Source organism: Styela clava, chromosome 8 (assembly GCF_964204865.1).
Source record: "Styela clava chromosome 8, kaStyClav1.hap1.2, whole genome shotgun sequence".
Taxonomy (NCBI): domain Eukaryota; kingdom Metazoa; phylum Chordata; class Ascidiacea; order Stolidobranchia; family Styelidae; genus Styela; species Styela clava.
This window is the reverse complement of record NC_135257.1, coordinates 6,331,392-6,352,709: the sequence shown is the minus strand read 5'-3', so window position 1 is coordinate 6,352,709 and position 21,318 is coordinate 6,331,392. Positions and strand designations below refer to the sequence as shown.

Genomic DNA, 21,318 nt, shown 5'->3' with positions numbered 1-21,318 from the left:
GACATACCTGACGCTATCGGATATTCAGATTGCGCGTTTCCTATTATGCACGAATATTTGTTTGAGTTTGGCAGGTGAACGCTTCGTTTCCGAAATGGAGAACGTCACAATGTTTTTACCCTGAACGGAAAACGAATATCTTTTGGCACCTACAACCATTCAAAAATTGCTATTTCTTCTTGTCCGTGTTACGCAGTCGCGGGTCCATCATATGCCAATAAATTTGGCTCGCAATCGTATCCAGGACGAGGATTGAAATGATATTTTCGTTATGTTATCATATTTGCAGACCAGATCGTAGGCTCCAATTGTGACCAAATGTCCAGAACTCGTTCACTATTATATAAATAGCAAAATACTAACATATTGCGCTCAAGAAAATTTTATGTCACATTCCGACCCGATATAGTTATATCAATCTCGTAGTTTCAATTTTTTCCATACCCGAGACTAATTCAGAGTTAAACATATAATCCTTACATCAATTTTAAGTACACAGCTATAAAACAGACCTTTGCAGTCAGATATTGTTGCATTGTTTGCTCAAATCATTCAGAATTGTTTTATAGTTATCCTGCTCCATCACAATAGGATATCGTGCAAACGAACATAGCATGTCATGTTGTAACATTTTTAAACCCCAAGAGTACGTTTCTGCTGGTAATCGCATTTAAGGATAGTGCAATAGAATATCTTGCGGCTTCACTAGTCCCCTACCAAATAGGAATCCCAAATAATCATTATTTGCAACGGTGCTACATGAAAACACTCCCTCGCATGATCAAGTAGTGAGTTAGGTCAGTTTTATTTCAAACAATTTTGCAATTTTGCTTGTTTTGATGTCTGCTAATATGCAACTAACATTGTAAAGATAAACTTAGGCTCTCAATGTCTTAGTTAGATGATTACTTAGTAACATTCTGAAAGTACTACCATATGATCTATATTCTAATTTGTTTTATCAATGTCTTAGTTAGGCATTCAGAAAGTACTGCCGGATAAGACCTGATTTCTTGCTACACTTCCCAACCCAAATTGTTATATCCACAGATTGAGTAAATATTTGTTCGCAAAAAGTAGATTTCTATTATGAAAATGTAAAAACAGAACTAAGGCATACTGACTGGATCGGCAATACAGGCAACAGCATTTGTTAGCAAAGACGCACAAAATGGGTGATCAACTTGATGATTATACACAAGCACAAGGTACATCAAGACTAAATTAACTAAAAAAAAACCTGGCTGTGTGGCGAATTGTGCCAAACGTCAGGAATACGATTGTCATCGCACCTACCCTGCGTGGGTTGCAGGTTCGAATCGGGTAGGGTATAATTATGTGCGAGAAAAGTGCTTAACTCCTCGCTGACATAGGGTGGTTGGTTCTCGTAACCGCCTTCTAATCAACTTTCCTCTCCTCCGGTGAATCCTATTCTATCCTTCTATTTCCTCATCTTGGCAAGCAAATGTGGGATGGTAACTGTTCCACGTTCCTGCACATATATTTTAGCATAAGGTTGAAGATGCAGGGGGTAGGGTCAATTTTTTCCAGTTTTTCAAACAGTAACATGATTTGTGTTGTCTATTAGTCTAATGAGAGAGAGAAAAAGGCATTTCTTCAGGTGTGAATTTTTTCATAGAAGTTCGCACAGCAGCTTTGCTAAGAAAATTTAGCATATAGAGAGCAGGGTTCAGAAATGACATTAATGGATATAAAAAAAATTACTATGCACCAAAAATATGGAATAAAATGAAATAAAAGATTCACACAAAAAGAAAGTATCTATGTAATAATACATCATTAAAAAAAAATTACTTTTGAGGCAAATGCTGAATTTTTAGGTAGGTAAGTAGTATAAAATATATAACAGTTCATAAATACAATTGAAAACAAAAATGAATATATGAAGTAACATTTGATAGTACCAAAAGTACACAATACAATAGCTTGATAAAGTAAGGCACGAAACAAGAAAAATAAGTTGACATATGTATTCCATTCCATTTGGTATGAACTTAATTTTACATAATTAGGCATGATTTGAATGTTGTCAAAATCAAAATATAGAAAATGACCGATATTTTTCATTGAATATTAATTCTACGCTTTAAATCTATTTTGGCCAAAGCATGATCGCATGCGCCACTCAAAAGCAAAAAAATCCTAAGGCCTCACAAACACATACCATTCATATACCATCTATTGGCTTGAGTTCAACAAACGACGCAGCAAGTGCAAATTTGACAAAGTTTTTTTCATTAATTTTTTGGCTTTAAATTAGCCTAAAAAAAGAGAATCCATCATTGATCTGGGTGATAATTATACAATTAAATTGAGTCAGACACATAATTATTTGTTATGAAAATTATTGCATCAAATTGAAAGGTAGTTGTAACTCAACAAAACAAATCTCAAATCCAATACTGATTACTCTCAAGTCCTGAATTTGGAAGCAAAGAAAGTTCAGGTGTAACTGCCGCTTTCGACAGTGATGCCGTTGACCGAGGTCTGCTGTCCGCAATACCAGCATAAGACGTACCTGGCTGACTAACAGCCCTATGTAATTCCGCTGGTACACTGCCAGTAGCACCAGTGCTTCCTCGATAAGGGATTGCATATTTTTCATCAATCATGGAAGGTATACTTTCGTCAGATGAATAAAGTGCTAATACATCAGGGTCTATAAATCTAGCACTTCTGCTGTGATAGAGTCTTTGGTTTGGATAAATATTGTGATTAGCAGCATAAAATTCGGCTTCTGCATTATCAGGGAAATCAACACTTCCCGTGTCATCATAATGATAGACAGTCGATGGTGTGTATATAGTTGAAGGCACATCATCTCTATATGATTGGGGGCCTAGGGTTGAACCCATTACAGTAAAACTATGCCGGTCTTCACCATAATTTGAAGGTTGAACAGACCCAGGCCCCAGCCTCAAAAGTGTGACAGTTACCCCCGGGCATGCAGGACTGCGAAGTGACTCTCCTTCTGGGTGCCTTGAAATATTAGTCTGATTATAATTCATCGTGGGATTCAAATTATTTTGTTCTAGGATATCATCACGAGAAGTCAGTGAGTGATTTTCTTCGCTTGCTTGATCGTTTTTTGTTCTGTAACTTTTCCCTTTGAACCAATGTTTGTGGCGAAGAAATACAACAGTGAGACAAAGAGCCATGATTAATAGTAATCCAAGAACTACAGCAACTGGAATAAGCCATGGTAATGAAGTTTCATCTTCTGCGGGCTGAAACATAAATTTTTGTAAGAATTTACACAAAAGCAGGTTTTGGACACAAAATATAGAAATCAAAAAAATGTTTCACAGAATATTACATTTACAAACTGAAAACATCAGGTTACAGGTCCACACACATAACACATTGGCCTTTGGTGCATTGTGCCAGGCATAAGGAACACGCTTGTTCTCGTATCTCTGTTTACACTGTGCATGTTCTAAGGGTGTGGATGTGCTAGAATTCAGGTATCAGAAGACAATATCATACCTGAGGATTTTCAGCCATAATATCTTTAGGATCCATTGGATTGTTGTCCTCTGTTGATATTTTTGGGTCATCAACAACATCTTTGTCAACGTTCTCTATATTTTTTTCAGAAGGGGATACAGGTAAACTACTTCCAGAAATGATACTCGAAGTTGTTGAATCAACACTATCATCCATATCGGCATCAGCAATTGTAGTAAGTTCTAAAAATTCAAGTACACAACATTAGCAATAAGTGTCAAAACTAACTTTTGATAAGTTTAGTAAATATATAAAATTCATCCTCAAACAGGTGATGCAGAACCATTATGCAACAAGTTTCACATAAAATGAAAATTTACCCCAAAACCATTATCTGGAAATTCAATACCCGTTCCACACTGATAAATACTATGCACAAAACGTCATCTTAGTTAGGCCCTTACAAGCTGATATACTCTGACTATGTTCGGTACAGATATCTGTATAGTTAACAACATATTAAATAGTATATACTTGTATTTTGAATCAAACTTTTTAAAAAATTGCAGTAAATCTTTTTAAACTTGCCTTCTTTTACGAGAAATTGTTCAAAGAATGAAGAATAGCCTTCTGCCTCTTTTTCAACAATATCAAAATCAAAGGTAAATTCGGCAGGTTGAGCAGAATTATCCTCGACTGTAAGTCTGAGAATGAATAAAAAAAAAACTTGATGCTCTTCACCATTACTGCGAAATATTTGGATAATATCAACATGGCACATAGAGTCAGGAACTAGATACTGAAGCAAAATAAATTACTGAATACAAAAATCCTCATTCTATGGACTTTTATACCAATAATACCATATTACTAATAATGTAAGAAAGAGTACAGACAACTTTCAAAACAATTAACAACCTCATTATGCTAACTTCAGCAATTTTAAAAATATAAACAACTGCCAGTTCAATTCTTCAACAGAACTTATTTGAAACAGTGATACCCTTCATTCTACTAATGTTAATAACCAGTAACCTGGCTCAATGCTTTACCTGACAGACCACCCATGAAGTAATCACAAAAACTACCGTAAACCTCATGTGGACAAAATGATGCCTCGTTGAGGGAATTACAGAAACTAATTGCACACACGGACCAAGTATGTTTTATAGATAAAACATAACTAAATTCTACACCCCATGCTTGGCGAGGTTTAATTTCTTTTTGGTTCGAGTTACGAAGTCAATTACGACACCTTTTATAAGTCTTCTTTTCAGAACATCAAATAGATCGTTATAAAACGACAATAGAAAATTACACGCTATCGTTTGTTTATCAAACACAAAAACAAGCTGTGGTACTCAATCCTATTGAATTTGACACTAGAGTGGACGAAAGAACACTGTTAACAACAAAATAAGTCACGAATGACTGACCACCGTCGATCGACCATTATAAGTAGTAACAGTAGTACTCTGTCCCAATACAATGTGATCAATAGCTTCAGACATGACCATTATCACCCAAACATCCATTCAATTCAAAATTTTTGAATCAATGATAATAATAGCTAAGAAGAGTAACATAAATGGTTAAAATGTGATTTATAAAGTATCATATTTACTGCTTTATTGGACATGAAGTTGACTAAGGATAGCTTCCCTAAAATCCATTTTTCCGCATTCAATGAGCCAAACGATTTTTAGGTACAATTGCATCTCCTTATGGAGCAAACATAGTCATCAACAAAATTTTTTATCAAATTATTTTCAATACGATTTTTCACACTGAGCTGTATTCTTAACAGTATAGTATTTGATTACATCTGATTTACCAGTATTGAGAATGTTTATACTACAGTTTTCCTATACAAATGAGTCAAGCATACTGATGTGGAAATGTCCCAAGGATATGGAGAAAAAAATAGTTGAATTTGAACTCTATGGAATTCCTGAGTATTATTTGAAAAAAAAAATGTAAGGTAATAGCTTTCTAGCGACTTCTCCCATCTGTAAGTATTGAAAATTTGAAATTAATTATGGAGAAAAGTGATCTCTTCTAAACAATGACAAATTAATGACAATTTAGCAAAACGATCAATATGTACACTTTATATCTAACAACAGCCTTACTTACCTTAGTGATATACTGTCCCCCGTTTTTCCATCAGTAACATTCAGATTCTCAACATAAATGAAAACACGACCAAGTGCAATATCTTCATGACTGAATTGATCGACTTCTTCCAATAGATGAGAATATTCGCCACTTATTTCTCTTTTCCGAACAGATTTTGATGTCTCTATAAAATCAATAATTTCATAGGTATGATGTAATAAAAGTATACAGGCAATCAAGTGTGACAGAATTCTTTAATCATTTTTAATACAATTGCGTCAAAACCAATATCGAACTATTCTTTGTTTTGTAGAAGTCGCATAAAACAAATTGTCGTAAAAAAGGCTTTAATAAAATTCAAGTTGAATAAACGTAAAGAAATTTTGATTATCATAAGTTGAATTATCATATACCTTGAGAAAATGGAATAAGACCAGTTTCTCATATGTAACTCGAAAGGAAAGAAAGACGATAAGACTTGACCATATCCAGATCACAGCCTATCATCCAGGTATAAATTTATGTCAGGTACGAGAATGGTCAGCCAGTCTATCATTTCAGATGCATGGACTTGATGACAGAGAAAGTCGTAACTGACCAGTGGTTACTTGGGCCACGTACGACAGTAAGAAGTCCAGCAATTCTCCCAGACCTAGTTATTCCCCATGAGATTTAAACAAGATATAATGGCAAACATGTTTCTAACGTGTAACACGTCACACCAACCATCGATCGAATAATACAAACAATTTCACACGATTCGTAGTGGTTGAAGTGAAATGAATATATTACCTTCAGGAGGAAAAACCTTGAGTATTTCTCCATTTTCTGGTTGTCTGATTACTTCGAATCCAGGCATTGAATTTGATTTATCAAGCAACGGAGTGGTGTTCAACGATGATAACGCTAATCTTGATAAACCATCATTGCTGACAGATAGGGCACCTTGAATTTAAAAGCGAATAACATGTTAAAAATGTGATAAAATTTGGACGCAATAAAGGATAGGATTCTTATCATTTAGAGATATACTGACAAATGATGATTTGAATGGAAGCTTAATCATAAATTTGTAACACTGCCATCTTGCAGCTCAATAATCAGTATTTACAGATGAGTGGAGGTTAGATATCCCTAATGCTTAGCACGATGTACCAAACTTCCAGCAATGGTACAAAGATGGCTGATGGTAAGTGGCTACGATCCACTTATTTTCAAGCAAAATATTGTCTTACTATTGTACTAGAAAGTAGTGACATCAGACACAGACGTCACCAAACTTTTTGATAGAGACATTCCCTAAAGTGGGGGCCACGGCACCCGTATACTCTTTCCTTCAGGAGCAAATTGAATTGTTTTTAATGAAAACAAACCAAGACAGAAATTACCTTGTACAAGAAGAGGGGTTACCATGATTTGTAATGTTGCTGTAACACTCATGTTTGATCCAACACTCCTGTTATAATGAACATTTATTTCCATTGAATCTGTTGAGAGTGAATTTTTAGTCATTGCAAATGTGACTTTATTTTTTGAAACATCTTCATAAGAAAAAGAGGAGTTCTGAAAAGAATAGATATTTTTTTATTAAATTTGTTAATCAAAGCATGTAGGAAAAAAAATCAAACAAATTAATAGGTTTGCATATGTTACAATGTCCAAAATGAATGGAAAATTCTAATATATTTGAAATTTAATAAGGTAAATAAATATATGATTTTAAAAAAAGATATAAAATAGTTTCATGTGGAAATTTGTCTGATATCGGAAGATAAAAAACATAAAACAAACTTCATTCACATTATGATGGTGCAAACAAAGGAAAATTAATGGAAACAATGTAAATTTGATCAATTCGGCATTACCACATTTAATATTTAGCCATTTATGATGTCTGCATATTTTTCTCCATTAAATTTGACCCCATTTAGAATATATTCAATATTCCATATTTTATTTCATTTCAATATATTTGAGAAATGTATTCGAAATAAAAAAATTTAAGATTAGGAAAGACAAGGATAGCTATACATATATTCAATCAAGCAACAACTGAACTGTAATCTTAAATTTTCACAAAGTATACATATTATTTTTATATATTCTGAAACGTAAATATAAAAAACCTTTAACCACCTATCTCAGATATACATTTTTATTCCCAATGTATCTAATAAACCAAATACCTGATTTTCATTAACAAGAATCATTCCAGATTCAGGAGGCTTCGTGACATGGAATGATACAAGCGATAAATTTCCATTAGTTGAAACATTCAGAATATTGCTGGTAACATCTGCTGAATAGGATGCTTGCACAATAGAAATTTGTGACGGATTCAAACTCAAATGCACAGGAACAATCTAGCAAAAAAATATTAATCATATATTTATGATCAATGATCGAATCTTCTATAACAGTTGATTGACCGACTGGCCAAAATTAGAAGCGGAATCATAGTCATGGGCCGGGAGAGAGGAGCATCTGCAGGGGGTCGATATCGGTACCAATACATATAATTTGGATACCGATACAATTCAGTTGTGACAAATATACAATGCTTAAACTGTGATAAGGACGTAACAATTGGTGGTATCTAGAACGCAAAAAGATAAATTATGAGGTGTTGCACTAGGTCACTAATTTCGTCAGAGAATAGTAAATCGTTCTGCCAGCCCCAATTGACCCACGGTTTGGGGACCATTATTCTATAAGGGTTGTTTAAAAATTTGATTCTAAATTAGGTTGATTAACACGAACCTTGATTTGAAACAAGTTGTATGCCGGCCTTTGTATTCCATCAGTTACACTAAAGTACAAAGCATCATTCAATTGCGATTCCGTCATGTTAATTTTTTTGGGGACGAAAACAACCTTTCCCTCGTTGACATCAAACTGAGTGAACTTTGTTATTTTAGTTGATGACTCATTTACAAAGGCCATATGACCCCTAGATGGAGGTCGAATGATAGAATAAGTGACTTCTTCAGGAGAATTATCAGGATCAACAGCATTTAGGACTTCAGGAAGTACAAGAGTGTCAAATCCATCCACAACCTAAATAGAAAGTTGGCAAGTAAGGTTAAAAAAGAAATGATTAAAAGCAAGAATTTCCTTCGCTGGTGATTCGTGCTGGGTATTTTGAATCGAATAAAGTTGACAACAATGTCATGAATAAGTTGACAACAATTCAGATTTTTTTTCTGAACACCACAAATAAAGTGATCAATATCACCCATCATCGAAGTAGCCTACATTTACATATTTAAATATAATTATGCAATAATTGGATCTCTGCTCTAGGAGACCCTTATTCTCAGAGTCTGAACATGTTTCAATTCTCACCAACATAATACCTTTTGTGCAAAGATAAACTACGCACCAAGGCCTACTAATGAAAGAAATCACATATGCTTGCCAAATGTTTCGTAAAAAAAATAACACCAAGCTTTCACGAACGAACGAACACATTTTACAGTTTAAAATATATATAGTTACTCACCTCGAGTACTTTTCCTTTTGTCAACAACTTAGGCGGATTATCATTAACAGGAGTTATAGAGATATTGAAAATATCTTGAAAAAATGTTCCAGGAACAATCCATGGTTTTCCTGTACTTGCTGTATATCTTTTGTCAACAAGGAAGACGTTGAAATTGAATGAATCCTGTCAAAATAAAACCATAAAAGAAAGTGATGAAAAACTTAAGCAAGTCTGTTAATGCTAAAGCTTGCGTAATTAAATGTCTTTAGCTTTATCTATTATGATCTTATTTTTGGAATTAACACACTTTGATTTCAGATTGTCCAGATAATTTGAATGTAATATGCATGAATATCGCAAGTATGGGCCAACTACAGCCCATCAAAGTATTTTAAGCAACCCCCCTGCTCTTGGAGAAAATTGTGAGAATTTCTCATAACAACATATCAAATTTAAATTTATTTTTGACTTTAAATTGTTAATAAAATATTTATGTTTTTATTTTATTATTTTATATCTCCGATTCAACAATGTCAGCAGCCACAATTTCTCAATGTGGCCCTACACAAAAAAACATTTTCTGAATGCATCCCTTGCAAGAAAAATTCCAGGCATGTCGTCAAGTTATGCTCCCAATTTTCTGAATTATATTTTGTTACAATGATTTTGAGGTTGGGCGATTTAACATTGTGCTAGGCGATTGTGACACGTTTGCAACTGATCATATGCAAGAAGATTTCTGGACTCCTTGCAAACATAAGGTGGTTCATCTAACAAGTGGACTTTGCGGCTACTATTTCCATGGCCAATATGCATGAGTAACCGGACAAAAGATCATTTTAATCATATGGTTAAGCCGTCTTATCAACTTCCCTGCTATCTTTTTTTTTATTTCATCCTATAGCATACATACCTCAATATGATCGGAATGATCATGAAGGTAGAACACTTCATTTTTAATAAGATTGGTCTGAGTGAAACTCATATTTGGCTTTGTTACATTCTCACCAGAAATTGAAATGTTTCCATGAATCGGCAACCCAACCAGAGAATAACTAAAATAAAAGTATTTGTGTAATCAATTATTGGACGACTTATTTGATTATGACTGATTTGATGAATCAAAGAAATAACGAGATATCAATGTTCAAATATATGGACACAAACGAAGGCCAAAACGAAGTGGTTGATGGACCAAGGAAATAACAAGAGAGCAATTTTCAAATATATGAACACGAAGGCGAAACGAATCAGTATCAACTGTTTTACAGTGCAAGTACCAGATCAACAAATCACTAGGATGTGATCACGATACCACAACACACAATTTTCAATTTTGATAACATCACACAAAACGTCGAAGTGAAAAATGAATCCCATAGAGCCCACAGAAATAAATAAAAGTAATAGCCTTTCAGTGACAACAAGAAGCTGATTTTAATCACTGAAAGTTTCTAAGCAATTGGTCAAGTAGTTTATAATGAAAAAGCTTTTTTTTGCGTGACAACAACATGATAACAAAACGATCCACTTTGTGTCCGAAAATAATATCAAACTCACAATAATCCATAAAGATTTCGGTCTCTGTGCAAAGGAAGCTTCTTATACAAATTACTGGCATCAAATATATCAGTTGTTATTTGTATTTTTTCACCTTCAATTAGAGTGCAACCTTCAGAAAAAAAATACAAAATGACAAAAAATTAAGAAAAATGAAATTATCTTTCACACAACATGAATCTATATCTCATTATCATTAAAACAAGTTGAGCATGAGCATATAGAAAAAATAATAATCAAAAAAATGAAAAAATACTTTTAACTAGATAATTAACAAGCCTTTGAGGTTTTTCTTTTTCTACAAATTACTACAGTAAAAAAGAGCGATTTTAGGAATCCTCAATTGATACATTCAATTTGTACAACTGCTTTGACATCTTTGAATGAACAAGTCAAGTAATCTACCTTCATTAACACTGATTGGACTTTTCTTTCCAACAATCTCAAAAGCATCATAAGTTATATTGATTGGTATTTTGACATCAGTTATGTTATCAGCAGGTGGAGATAGGACAGTAACAACAAAACTATCAACCGCTGACCATTTTTCAACTTCAATGTCCTGAAATAAATACATACATAACCATATTCATTATTGTGAAAAGTGAAGAGTTTAACAAAAATCAGTCAGTCAAAATAAAATTTGATGCTACTTTAATTAGCTATCAAGGCTGACAACATACTCAGCAAAAGTACATGATTCAGATAACAAGTTTCGGAAGATCAGATGACAGATCCCAAAAGATGATATTCAAAGTAGCATGAATTGTGCCTCTACCAAGATCATTATTCATGTCCAGAAAGATTGATTATCAGCCCAAACAAATATTAAACATGGTTGAGTAAAGAAGGAAAGTTCATGCTACTTTGTATATATCAGTATAAATTGTGCTGAAATAAATTCGGAATATAAAATATCATTTGAAACCGGGGTGTGCAACAGGCTGCTTATGCTGCTTTAAATCTTTCGCCATTTTGTACAGTGCCTTTATCACTGGAAGGCTAAGTGATAGCTGCTTTCTCTTATCTTGCCTTTACCGCAAAACTCTGGTTGTCATTTTTTAATTCGTTTGAGTACATGAAAAAACAATTTTCCTATGTGTGGCCCAGCTAGATGTCCGAAGTTGGTCAAATGGCCCACCGACAAAAAATGTTGCACACCCCCACTTTAAAACAGTGATTGATTGTGCCCCGAAGGATTATATTTAGAATAAAAACTTGATTGCAAAGTGTAAAAAAGCAATTTAGATGCATCAGCTCATACACAATTGAAACTAGCACTTACTTGTTTAAAAAAGACTTGCTTATCATCTATATCTTGCTGAGTAAATTCCTCCAATGTTTCATTCTCTGTTGATGTGTGATTAGTCTGTGAAAAACACATTTTGAAGGTCAAATATAAGTGTGTACATAAGAAATAAAATACCATATTTTGAATCCCCTTCTTCTCAAAAGAGGATTGTACGCCATATAGGCCTTTGCGCCTAGTGTATGGATCAGGTTGTGCTTTATTGCGTACACTGAAAACTAGTATCGATGATATTGCTTTATGAACAAACCGTTGTTTTACGTTTTCTTTAAATAAAATACAATAACCATAAAAATATCGAGTTTTTAAACTTGTTTAATGAGCTTAACAGTAATCTGATACTTCGTAAAAACTGGTGCATCTCATAGTTCGGTGCACTTTATGTATATTTAAAACCTCAATCTAAGAAATTTATTAACGATGTGTGATCATGTGTCTTATCACCCGGTGCGCATTATTGTCCGTAAATTTGAGTACTGCAACCCCTTCTCCATTATGCCATACAGTTTTATTTGTATTGAGGTTATAAAACTACAAGATAATTTATATCGGGACTAAAAAATGCCTCGGTCCTTCGATTCAAATCAGGGGTGTGCAACCAACCAGGGGTTCTCAACCTGGGGTTCGCGAACCTCCAGGGGTTCACGAGAAGATTTCCAGGGGTGCTTGGAAGGCAGTCGAGTTTTTGTGTGTTGCTGTTTTTTAAAATTCTTTGTTACTATCAGAGGAAAATGCGTGTCGATTGAAACAATATATCTTAACTTTGTTTGGTGTCTATTTACTGTGGGGTTCGAGTTGATTGTTTCGTGACTCGGGGGGGGGGTACCTGACAGAAAAAAGGTTGAGAACCCCTGTGTTAGGGCATTGTAACATCATAGGCATAGATAATAAATTGGACTCAGGTATACGCTTGCAACGCAATAGGATTAGAATTACTAGCAGGGACCAGATTAAGGGCAACAGGTTGGACACCCCTGATTTAAACAAAGGAGTTGATTAGAACATTGAGTCATAATTAAAAATTTAATGAAAAAACATACCAGTTTGACTATCTTCCCATATTTAGGTCGAAAAATAATTTTGTATGTAATAATTCTGTCAGTTGTCTCCATATCATTAGTTGTAGATCGGAGAACATCTGATGTGATATCAATAGAAGTACCAGGAAAAGACTGTTGAAAAGAAGATTTATTTATCTAATTTAGACCAAAATGATCAGAATATTGCCTTTGCTTTGAAAAAGAAATAGTTCATAAAATGCATGGCCAAAAACATAATAGGCAAGTGATGTATATACATATATACTAAAAAATTTAAACTAAATTATTTTGTATATTCAAATTTGGAAAACACAAAAAAAAGTCTTAGTATTATCAGCATTTGAGCAATAAATGTCTAGCGTCAACACCTTTTACTTTAAATTGATATTTTTGATTCATACCAATGTTCATATCCTCTGACAAAACGATTTTCCCTATCTATCCTTACAATATTTTTTCAATACAAATCAAAGACATCAACAAAATGTTCATATAGATACCTGTATTCCTTTGTTGTTTTCTACAGCAATAATCAATGGTTTTGCAGTTATCACAAATATATGTTTATTCGCGTAATTTTCACCATCGTCCACTTGAAATGTAATCCCACCAGTGGTGGAGCCTGGAATGAATGAATTATTATAATGGGGAACTTTATTTTCGTTTATTTTCCAACAACCATGTTATGAAGTTTAATTAATTAAATTAAAATTAGATTTCCTCTTCAAGTAAATCATATTAATGCACTCGTATCATATAACTTTAATACAGAAAATTGATATTTTGAATTTTGCCAAATTTGCTTGCTTCTATAGCGATCACTGACATTCATTTAACAATAATTTGAGGACTGATGGGAAATGCCATTTTATTGCTGGCTACATAGAGTTTCAACTAAATTATATGGAACATGTGGTATATAAATATTTACAGCTGTTGTTATGTCAAGGCAACTATTTACCGTTCTCAAAATGGCATAAAAACCCTTTTGAACAACTCCATCAAATTAGCATACCTCCTTTCATCTAAGTCTCACCTTTATGGACAAACACGATACTTCCGTTGTTAACTTCCTCCTGTGTGAATTCCAAAACCGATTTTGATGGATTATTGTTACAAGCAATCCAACCATTACTAGGTGGAAGTATCCTGTATGTTACATCACCAGGTCCAGTATCTGGATCTTCCACTCCCAGAACGGTCGATGATAATTTTGTGATAGAGTTGGTCCAAACCTGGTATAAATACAGATGAGTGAAAATAGTCTATGCATAATATCGCCAGATTAGAACAGCATTGGGGGGGGGGGGGGGGGTGGTAAAAAAGCGGAGAGGAGTGCCAAAATAAATCGATTACAAAGATACTCTCATTCACATTGAAATAACCAGAGCTCAGAAAGGTTTACTAATTGTGAATATCTAGAAATTCGAATATACTGAAATTCAAAATTGTTTTTTGCGTTTTTCTCAAAACTCAAAATTGTGACTTAGGCCTGTTCTGTTCTCATCCGGCGATATACACAATGTACAAATGGAACTTACAGTCATTCCAGTATTGTTAACAACAACAGGTTGTTCGTCATTCTCTGGGATAATAGTAACATATGAGGCAACAATGTTGCTTTGTTTTTTGCCATCAATTGTGAATGCTTGAAGACTGAATGAATCCTGGATGAAATTGAAAATAAGTCATAAAATTAAATATATTTATGCTTAATAATATACGAAAACTGTGCTGACAACTTGGACGAAAACGAAAATTGAGATTGAGGCACCCATACATACAGTAAAATAATAATCTATGTCTGTTAATTCTGTGAGTTGTTAACAAATTGCTGCTATTTACAGGAAATATATTTAATTTAGGACCTCTGAAGTATGCGCACCAAGATGGCGCACAACCTGAACTCAGGTTGTGTACCAGGTTAGGGTTCAGGTTAGGCGACATCTTGGTGCGCATACTTTAGGAGTACCTTAATTTATATAGAATAGTCATTTAAAAATAATCAGCGACAACAATAAATTATAAACTTTGAGAGGCTTCGAGGGTACTGTCTGCTGCATGTCCTAGTATTCAGTGCCACACAGATACTTCTGTAGCATTCACAAACAGAGTACCCGGAACTTCATTAAAGATAGCCAATAGGTTATGTTGTGATTCAATTGACAAGCCTGTGTTGTTACTACAAAAATATGACATGGGCCAGTGATAAAGATCACAAAAAGAATACAAACCTGCAAGAAATCGGAACCGTCGTGAGAGTAATAAAGAAATTCAGCTGTTGCCAAGCGATAACTAAAACTTTTCAAGGCAATTCCAATTTGTTGAGTTGATTCCAGGATACCATGCTCTGGTGGTTTAGTGACTCGAATCTCCACTGTGGCTTCATCAAAATGTATTCCTTCAATATATAAATATTCTCTTATGATTGCTTTAGTTCTGCCCTCTGGAACTGAAAAGTTGTTCGTTCTGGAAATAAATAAGAAAAATAGTTCATACTCTCGATTCAGAACATTAAAATTTCCAAAATGGCACAAATAGCACAGTCAAAAACTGGCACATAATGCCACCATCAAGCCTTGGCTTGTGTTTGTTTTGAAAGTCAGTTGTCTTGGATTTAGAACCCATGCCCACCACTTCCTCCAGAATAAAAAATAGGTTTGTAATGGTAGCATACCACTTCTTATAGAAACATATCATTGGCTGTATGTCTGCAGCTATTTCCAAGCAGGGATAGTCAAATTATTTCTATAGCACTGTTCAGAACATTTGAACCAAAAAAATTTTCATCACAATTTCACACCAAAAGCTATGAATCTTTCCAAAAATTATGCTATACAATATTATTTTGATATCTATTTGTACAAGAAAATTAAGTAAAAATCCAATACTCACTTCAAAGGGATTATGTCAGGAACAATATCAAAATAGAATCTCAGATTATCCAATGATAATATTTTGTTCGAAACATCGAATGTAAAATAATCAAGTAGAACTCCGTTGATAAAATCATTGTCGGAGTAATCAAATGATGTATTTTGTGAATACCAAACTAATCCTTTATTGATATCAGATTGAGTGAATTCTAGAAAGAAAGTGAGATGATGGAGTAAAAGAAGTTTGAAGAAGATTGAGTTTTTATTAAATTCAAGTTAATTTTGTCTTTTCCATTGTTCGGAATGTGAGCACTATTCAATATTAAAAATCATTTCAAAAATTTTATTTTCATAAATGTGTGCAATTTTCTACTTTTAGTAGAGACAGTAAAGTTATATCTGTCTATGAACTACTGGTAGATATCATATATTTGACTTCAACTTGACCAAATTCTTGTGAATTGCACGTCATATCAGCATCAATTTTACTTTCACTCCAATTAATAATATGACAACATAGCAAAAAGCAATCACATTGATATTACATCGAAAATACCTATAAATAAGCCAAACAGGGAAAGGTAATATAACTGATCAAAACAATACACTACATGGATCATAACCCTTCTATTATGTGTTGCTATGCAGCTAAACACTAACAATAAATTTGTAAAATTACCTGTCAATGGATCGGTATTAAACTCATCTGAATCGACATTTGTCAGAAATTCTAAATTTCCAAATTTCGGAGATTGCTTGATGAGAAACACAATATCTGCAGCTCGAGTGTCAAGATGAACTATCCTGCAAGAAATTCAAAGAAACGTTTCAAAATATTTGAAACATGTATTTGTTGTTGATATTCGTTTTGGGTTATTGTTAATTTCAGTTTTCTACATTTTTTTATTATTGTTTTACGTTTCATTTTTATGTCTGGCTTGCACTTGCAGTGAGGTTGCTGCTATTGTATCTGATATAACCGTGTAATGAGAATGTGTAATCACTAAATGACAATATGTAATTTAACATTCGAAACTGATACTATTTATGTAGCTTATACCCATTGGTGGGAATGTCTGTGCAAAGCATGTCGCATATGTGACATGTTATAGGATATAGGAATCTTCATATTCATTTGAGGGAAAAGTGATAAGATTGCTTAATTATATGGCGGACCATGATCTCTCATCCAGTTACCAGTCCATGTTGGGCATAGTAAGAGGTAATCAATTATTTTTTCAGATGCATGGACTTGATGGCAGAGGAAGCCGTAACCACTTCTCTAGGATGGTGAGGAGTTTGGAACCTGCGAACCAGTGTAAGGTTAATCAGTGGTGAAATGGTAAGCATATTCCTCACATTTGGCACAATGCACCAAACCGTTTCTTTATCACATCGCTTTGAAGATTTTTAAAAAATAAGATTAAAACTAGAGTGATTTACCAATTACCTCACATTGGGCTGCTTTGCAAGGCAAATATATTCACTCACCTTAGATCTTGTTTCCTTATTTGTACTTTTTGTCCTTGATCAACCACAATAGTTCGATTCTTCTGAACGGTTGGTGGTTTCTGATGACTTTCTAAAACAGCCTTGATTGTAATCTTGAAATAAGATTTTATAAGACTGCATTAAGGAAAGCTAGCTGCATCTAGCTTTTTAATAGGTAATAAAACTAGGGTACAAACTATGGCTTGGTAGTCAGTTGAACTTGCAAATACTTTTAAAAAAAGATAGAATATAAATAGAAATGTATGTCATGAACGAAAATCAGTCAGGGTCTTTTGAATCTATTAGCCTATGCAAAAAAGTTCAAAAGATTCAGAATCAAAATCTAAAATAAAGTTAAATAGGTAATCTTCTGGTAAAATTTACAATTTTAACAAAAATCCTGATTTAGGTGATTACCATGCTATTTAGATCAAAACATTCCCACTGCACACTCAGTGAATAAAACCTATAGTGAATTTGAAATGTTCTTACATTTCCATGCTTGGAAATTTCTCCAGCAGATACTTGGAAATCAATGCTATCTTCCATTACTGGTGAGCCACTATGTTCATAAACAACAATTTCATCAAAAATATCCTGTTGGGTGAAGAATTTAATTGATATTGGTTGAACATCTTCTGAAGAATTATTAAGGTACAATAGTCCATTACTAGGAGCTTTGGTGATCCTGTAAATCAAATTAAATATTTAACCTTCGATTATTATTTATTCAGTAGAAGTCAGAATTCGCCTAGAAGCAATACTTTGCTTGAAGCTCTGCCAATCTAATCAAATCTATGATGTAATTTATGAAAAAAATGCAAATAAAATAGCCTAAATTGTTTAACAGTTCTTTTGGGGTGAGTAATTGATTCTGAATATGTTTAAATTTGAATAACTTTACATCGACTTAGAATGTATATTTACGATTACATTGATCTATAACAAGGGTGAGCAATTACTTTTCTGTATGGGCCAGACAAATATAATATACTTAGTTAGTGGGTCAGTCAGAAGCATAAAACTCCATATAAAAAACTATGAATAAAAAACAGTTCATTTACATCAGCCAGTCCAACAGCAAGGCAAACGTTTATATAATAATAAGGAGCTCAATGTAACAATCAGGGTCATTATGAAGGTATTTTCAACAATATTTTTAACAGAAATCTATATCCATAAAACTATAGTCATAATTTTAGCAGACATAAATGGGATCCGGCCGTAATTTGTCCACCCCTGATCTATAACCGTTTTTAAACAACTAGTTTACAACAAATATTCGAATAGTACTTCATCTGCGCAAAGTTAATTGAAATTTGATCAAAGTAGATAATTGCCAATAGTATTTAAAATCTGAAATAAAAAATCATTTAAAAAAAAGCATGCCTGTAAGTAATGTCTTTCTTTAAGCCTTTAACATTTGTAGAACACCATAGATTTTCAGATGTTATTGCGATTTCTCTTCCTTTGATAACAGTCAGTTCAGAAGAGTTTACGATTCTCACAAAAGGATCTGATGCAGATATAACGAATAAACCTAAAATTTTAAAGTTTTTATAAAATTGGTTTACAAAAATCAATTTATACTAATCGTTATGTCTAACTAAAAAGCATAGCATAATTCCTCAATGATTGTATAATGAATAAGTTAAGCATAAGTAATAAGTTTAATCTGACTCCATAATCAGCATAAAAGCACTACATCAATAATGAAAACAAAGATAAAAGGATGTCGTCAGACAGGGGCGCAGCTGGGATTTTTTAAAGTTCAAAGTCGGAAGCAGAAATTTCTATGCAAGGGCTTCTGCGTCGCCATAGCCCAAAATTGCACGTTTGATAATAAAATAGTTCATTATGAAAGTTTTTTCTATTTTAATTTAATTGTGCTTGACGGAACTCGAGGTTGCAACGACTTACAACAAAATGAAAGCATTACTAATCTAATATATCCTTGGCTGTGCCACTGTCTGTCGTCAGGAAAAATATTTTTTCACTTATTCTGGGGAAAAAATGATACCCAAAAGAGTATTCACCAAACCATTGACAAAAACTGAATTAAAATGGAATTCTCTATTCAGCAAACCTGTAGCATAATGTTTTCCATCTCTGACCCAAAACACAAATCGACCAAAATCATTTCCTTCATGTTTTAACAAAACTTCTCCATTGACTATTTGTCGCTGGGTAAACTTGAATATCTAAGGGTTAAAAATATAAAATGGGACACATTAACAATGATTTATAAAGCTATATTAGCTGTTAGGAAGAATATACAAGGAGAGAAATGGTGCAGCAAAATAGACTTTTTTTTTCGACAGAATAAATTTTCTCGAAAGTGATTCACATTCAATAGTCCAGTTTGACACTGTAAAGTTTTGTCTGACCAAGGACAGGCTTCTCCAGGCATGTATAATTCAACTACTTGAACTTAGTCAGATGAAACGTTACAGAAATATATTTGTGTTAGCATGAAGCCACTCTCTTGAATCAGTTGAAATAGCTGTCCCAAATCTTGCTACAGCTTTCTCCCATTCTATGGATAGTGAAAAAGCAATCAAGAAGGATAAGTAGTACAGGATTTTCATGGCACTAGGTTACGTAAGACAAGTTATAACTTTACTTTTAGTTGCCTTGAGGGATTTTTACAAATAATATTATATAAATACAAGGATTTACAGATATTTATTCACCACAGTAGCAACAAATTCCGGTAATCTGCAACATCTGCACAACCCTACCCTCTAAACCCCCTAGCGGTCAGAAAAGTATGTATACCGTCAGTAGCACAACAACAACATCGATCCAAACGATCCAAGATCCACTTCTTGCCCTATATTTTAAAATTACAAAATCCAACCACAATACCTTTTCGTGTCTTCTGCTGGTAGCATTAAGTATGTCTCCATCTGCAATACCACGTCTTGTGTATACTAAATCCAGATCACTGAAATTTGTATCTGCATCAGTATACCATAAGTCGTCCTTAGTAAGAAGTCTTTCACCATTTCGAACTACTTGAAATGGCTGACTTATAACTCTTACTGGTCTCTGATCGTTTACTGGAATAAAAAAAAAATAGAATGTCATAAGAAAAAATGTTTGAGTTGTTCTAGTCGAACATAGTATAAATCAAAGCAAAGTATGCAGCCTGCATAAAACAGAGGTATAATAGGTAGATCTGTAAATGACTGGCAAAATAGAAAAATATGGCACCAGAAAACAAGAGAGCGATGCTCAAATATATGGACGCAAGTCCAAAACGAAGTAGTAGGGGTATGCGCAAAACATTACAAGGAGGTGAACTCCTGTAAACTTTCGATTATTTTAATCAGTGAAACTAACGCAAATGTGGAACCGTCACAAGGTGCGCAATTTTTGATATGTCACTGCATACCAAAAAGAAATCCCATCTATATTGCACACAGTAATTTTTGAGACAAAGAAAAGTAAGTCTTCTAGCGAAAATACAAGCTTAAACTAGTGAAAATTTCAAAGCAATTTGACCAATAGGAAAAGGCTGTAAACACTAATTTGGCTTATGTCTTATTTTACTAATAAGATTGAAGACATGGGCAAACAAATACGATTTCAATATTTTGGACCAATCTATCCCTTAATATTTTTGTATATGGATGAACACTGAACAGTATTAATGATTTCCTCCATATCTGCCACGGATGAAGAATAATACTCGAAAATTACGACTAGAAAGATGCTACAATATAGAACTAAAATAGTTTTTTTATTCTTCTTGGATCATGCAAAAAATACAGACATCAAAAACGTTTTCTAACTTGTTTATGATGACATTAATAAATGTACTTGTAATGATTTGTAGGCATTCCATATTGTCAATAATTAATTAATAATAATGTGCTCGAAATATATACATATCGGATGTACTTGAAATAATGGATTGCTCATATCATTTCCTGAAGTATCGATTGGTTTTATTGATATATTCATAAT

The 21,318-nt window shown here is 33.5% G+C and overlaps 1 protein-coding gene across 2 annotated transcripts in view; it reads right to left on the bottom strand.

Annotated features, from left to right (window-relative positions):
• Nucleotides 1–1,482: 1,482 nt before the first annotated feature.
• LOC120345326 (chondroitin sulfate proteoglycan 4-like) overlaps nucleotides 1,483–21,318 on the bottom strand; it is a 33,272-nt gene continuing 13,436 nt past the window's right edge. For both annotated transcript variants that reach the window (XM_039414733.2, XM_039414734.2), the window contains 25 exons: nucleotides 20,215–20,408; nucleotides 19,433–19,547; nucleotides 18,736–18,886; nucleotides 17,839–18,034; nucleotides 17,347–17,459; nucleotides 16,535–16,659; nucleotides 15,875–16,064; nucleotides 15,214–15,448; nucleotides 14,521–14,646; nucleotides 14,016–14,214; nucleotides 13,480–13,601; nucleotides 12,980–13,111; nucleotides 11,916–11,999; nucleotides 11,036–11,192; nucleotides 10,631–10,742; nucleotides 9,984–10,125; nucleotides 9,089–9,253; nucleotides 8,347–8,643; nucleotides 7,773–7,949; nucleotides 6,975–7,149; nucleotides 6,379–6,531; nucleotides 5,605–5,770; nucleotides 4,057–4,172; nucleotides 3,508–3,710; nucleotides 1,483–3,248 (listed from right to left, as the gene is read on the bottom strand). In XM_039414733.2, the coding sequence (XP_039270667.2) occupies nucleotides 2,412–3,248; nucleotides 3,508–3,710; nucleotides 4,057–4,172; nucleotides 5,605–5,770; nucleotides 6,379–6,531; nucleotides 6,975–7,149; nucleotides 7,773–7,949; nucleotides 8,347–8,643; nucleotides 9,089–9,253; nucleotides 9,984–10,125; nucleotides 10,631–10,742; nucleotides 11,036–11,192; nucleotides 11,916–11,999; nucleotides 12,980–13,111; nucleotides 13,480–13,601; nucleotides 14,016–14,214; nucleotides 14,521–14,646; nucleotides 15,214–15,448; nucleotides 15,875–16,064; nucleotides 16,535–16,659; nucleotides 17,347–17,459; nucleotides 17,839–18,034; nucleotides 18,736–18,886; nucleotides 19,433–19,547; nucleotides 20,215–20,408 (4,682 nt within the window). In that variant the 3' untranslated portion in view covers nucleotides 1,483–2,411. The remainder of the gene's footprint in view (nucleotides 3,249–3,507; nucleotides 3,711–4,056; nucleotides 4,173–5,604; nucleotides 5,771–6,378; nucleotides 6,532–6,974; nucleotides 7,150–7,772; nucleotides 7,950–8,346; nucleotides 8,644–9,088; nucleotides 9,254–9,983; nucleotides 10,126–10,630; nucleotides 10,743–11,035; nucleotides 11,193–11,915; nucleotides 12,000–12,979; nucleotides 13,112–13,479; nucleotides 13,602–14,015; nucleotides 14,215–14,520; nucleotides 14,647–15,213; nucleotides 15,449–15,874; nucleotides 16,065–16,534; nucleotides 16,660–17,346; nucleotides 17,460–17,838; nucleotides 18,035–18,735; nucleotides 18,887–19,432; nucleotides 19,548–20,214; nucleotides 20,409–21,318) is intronic.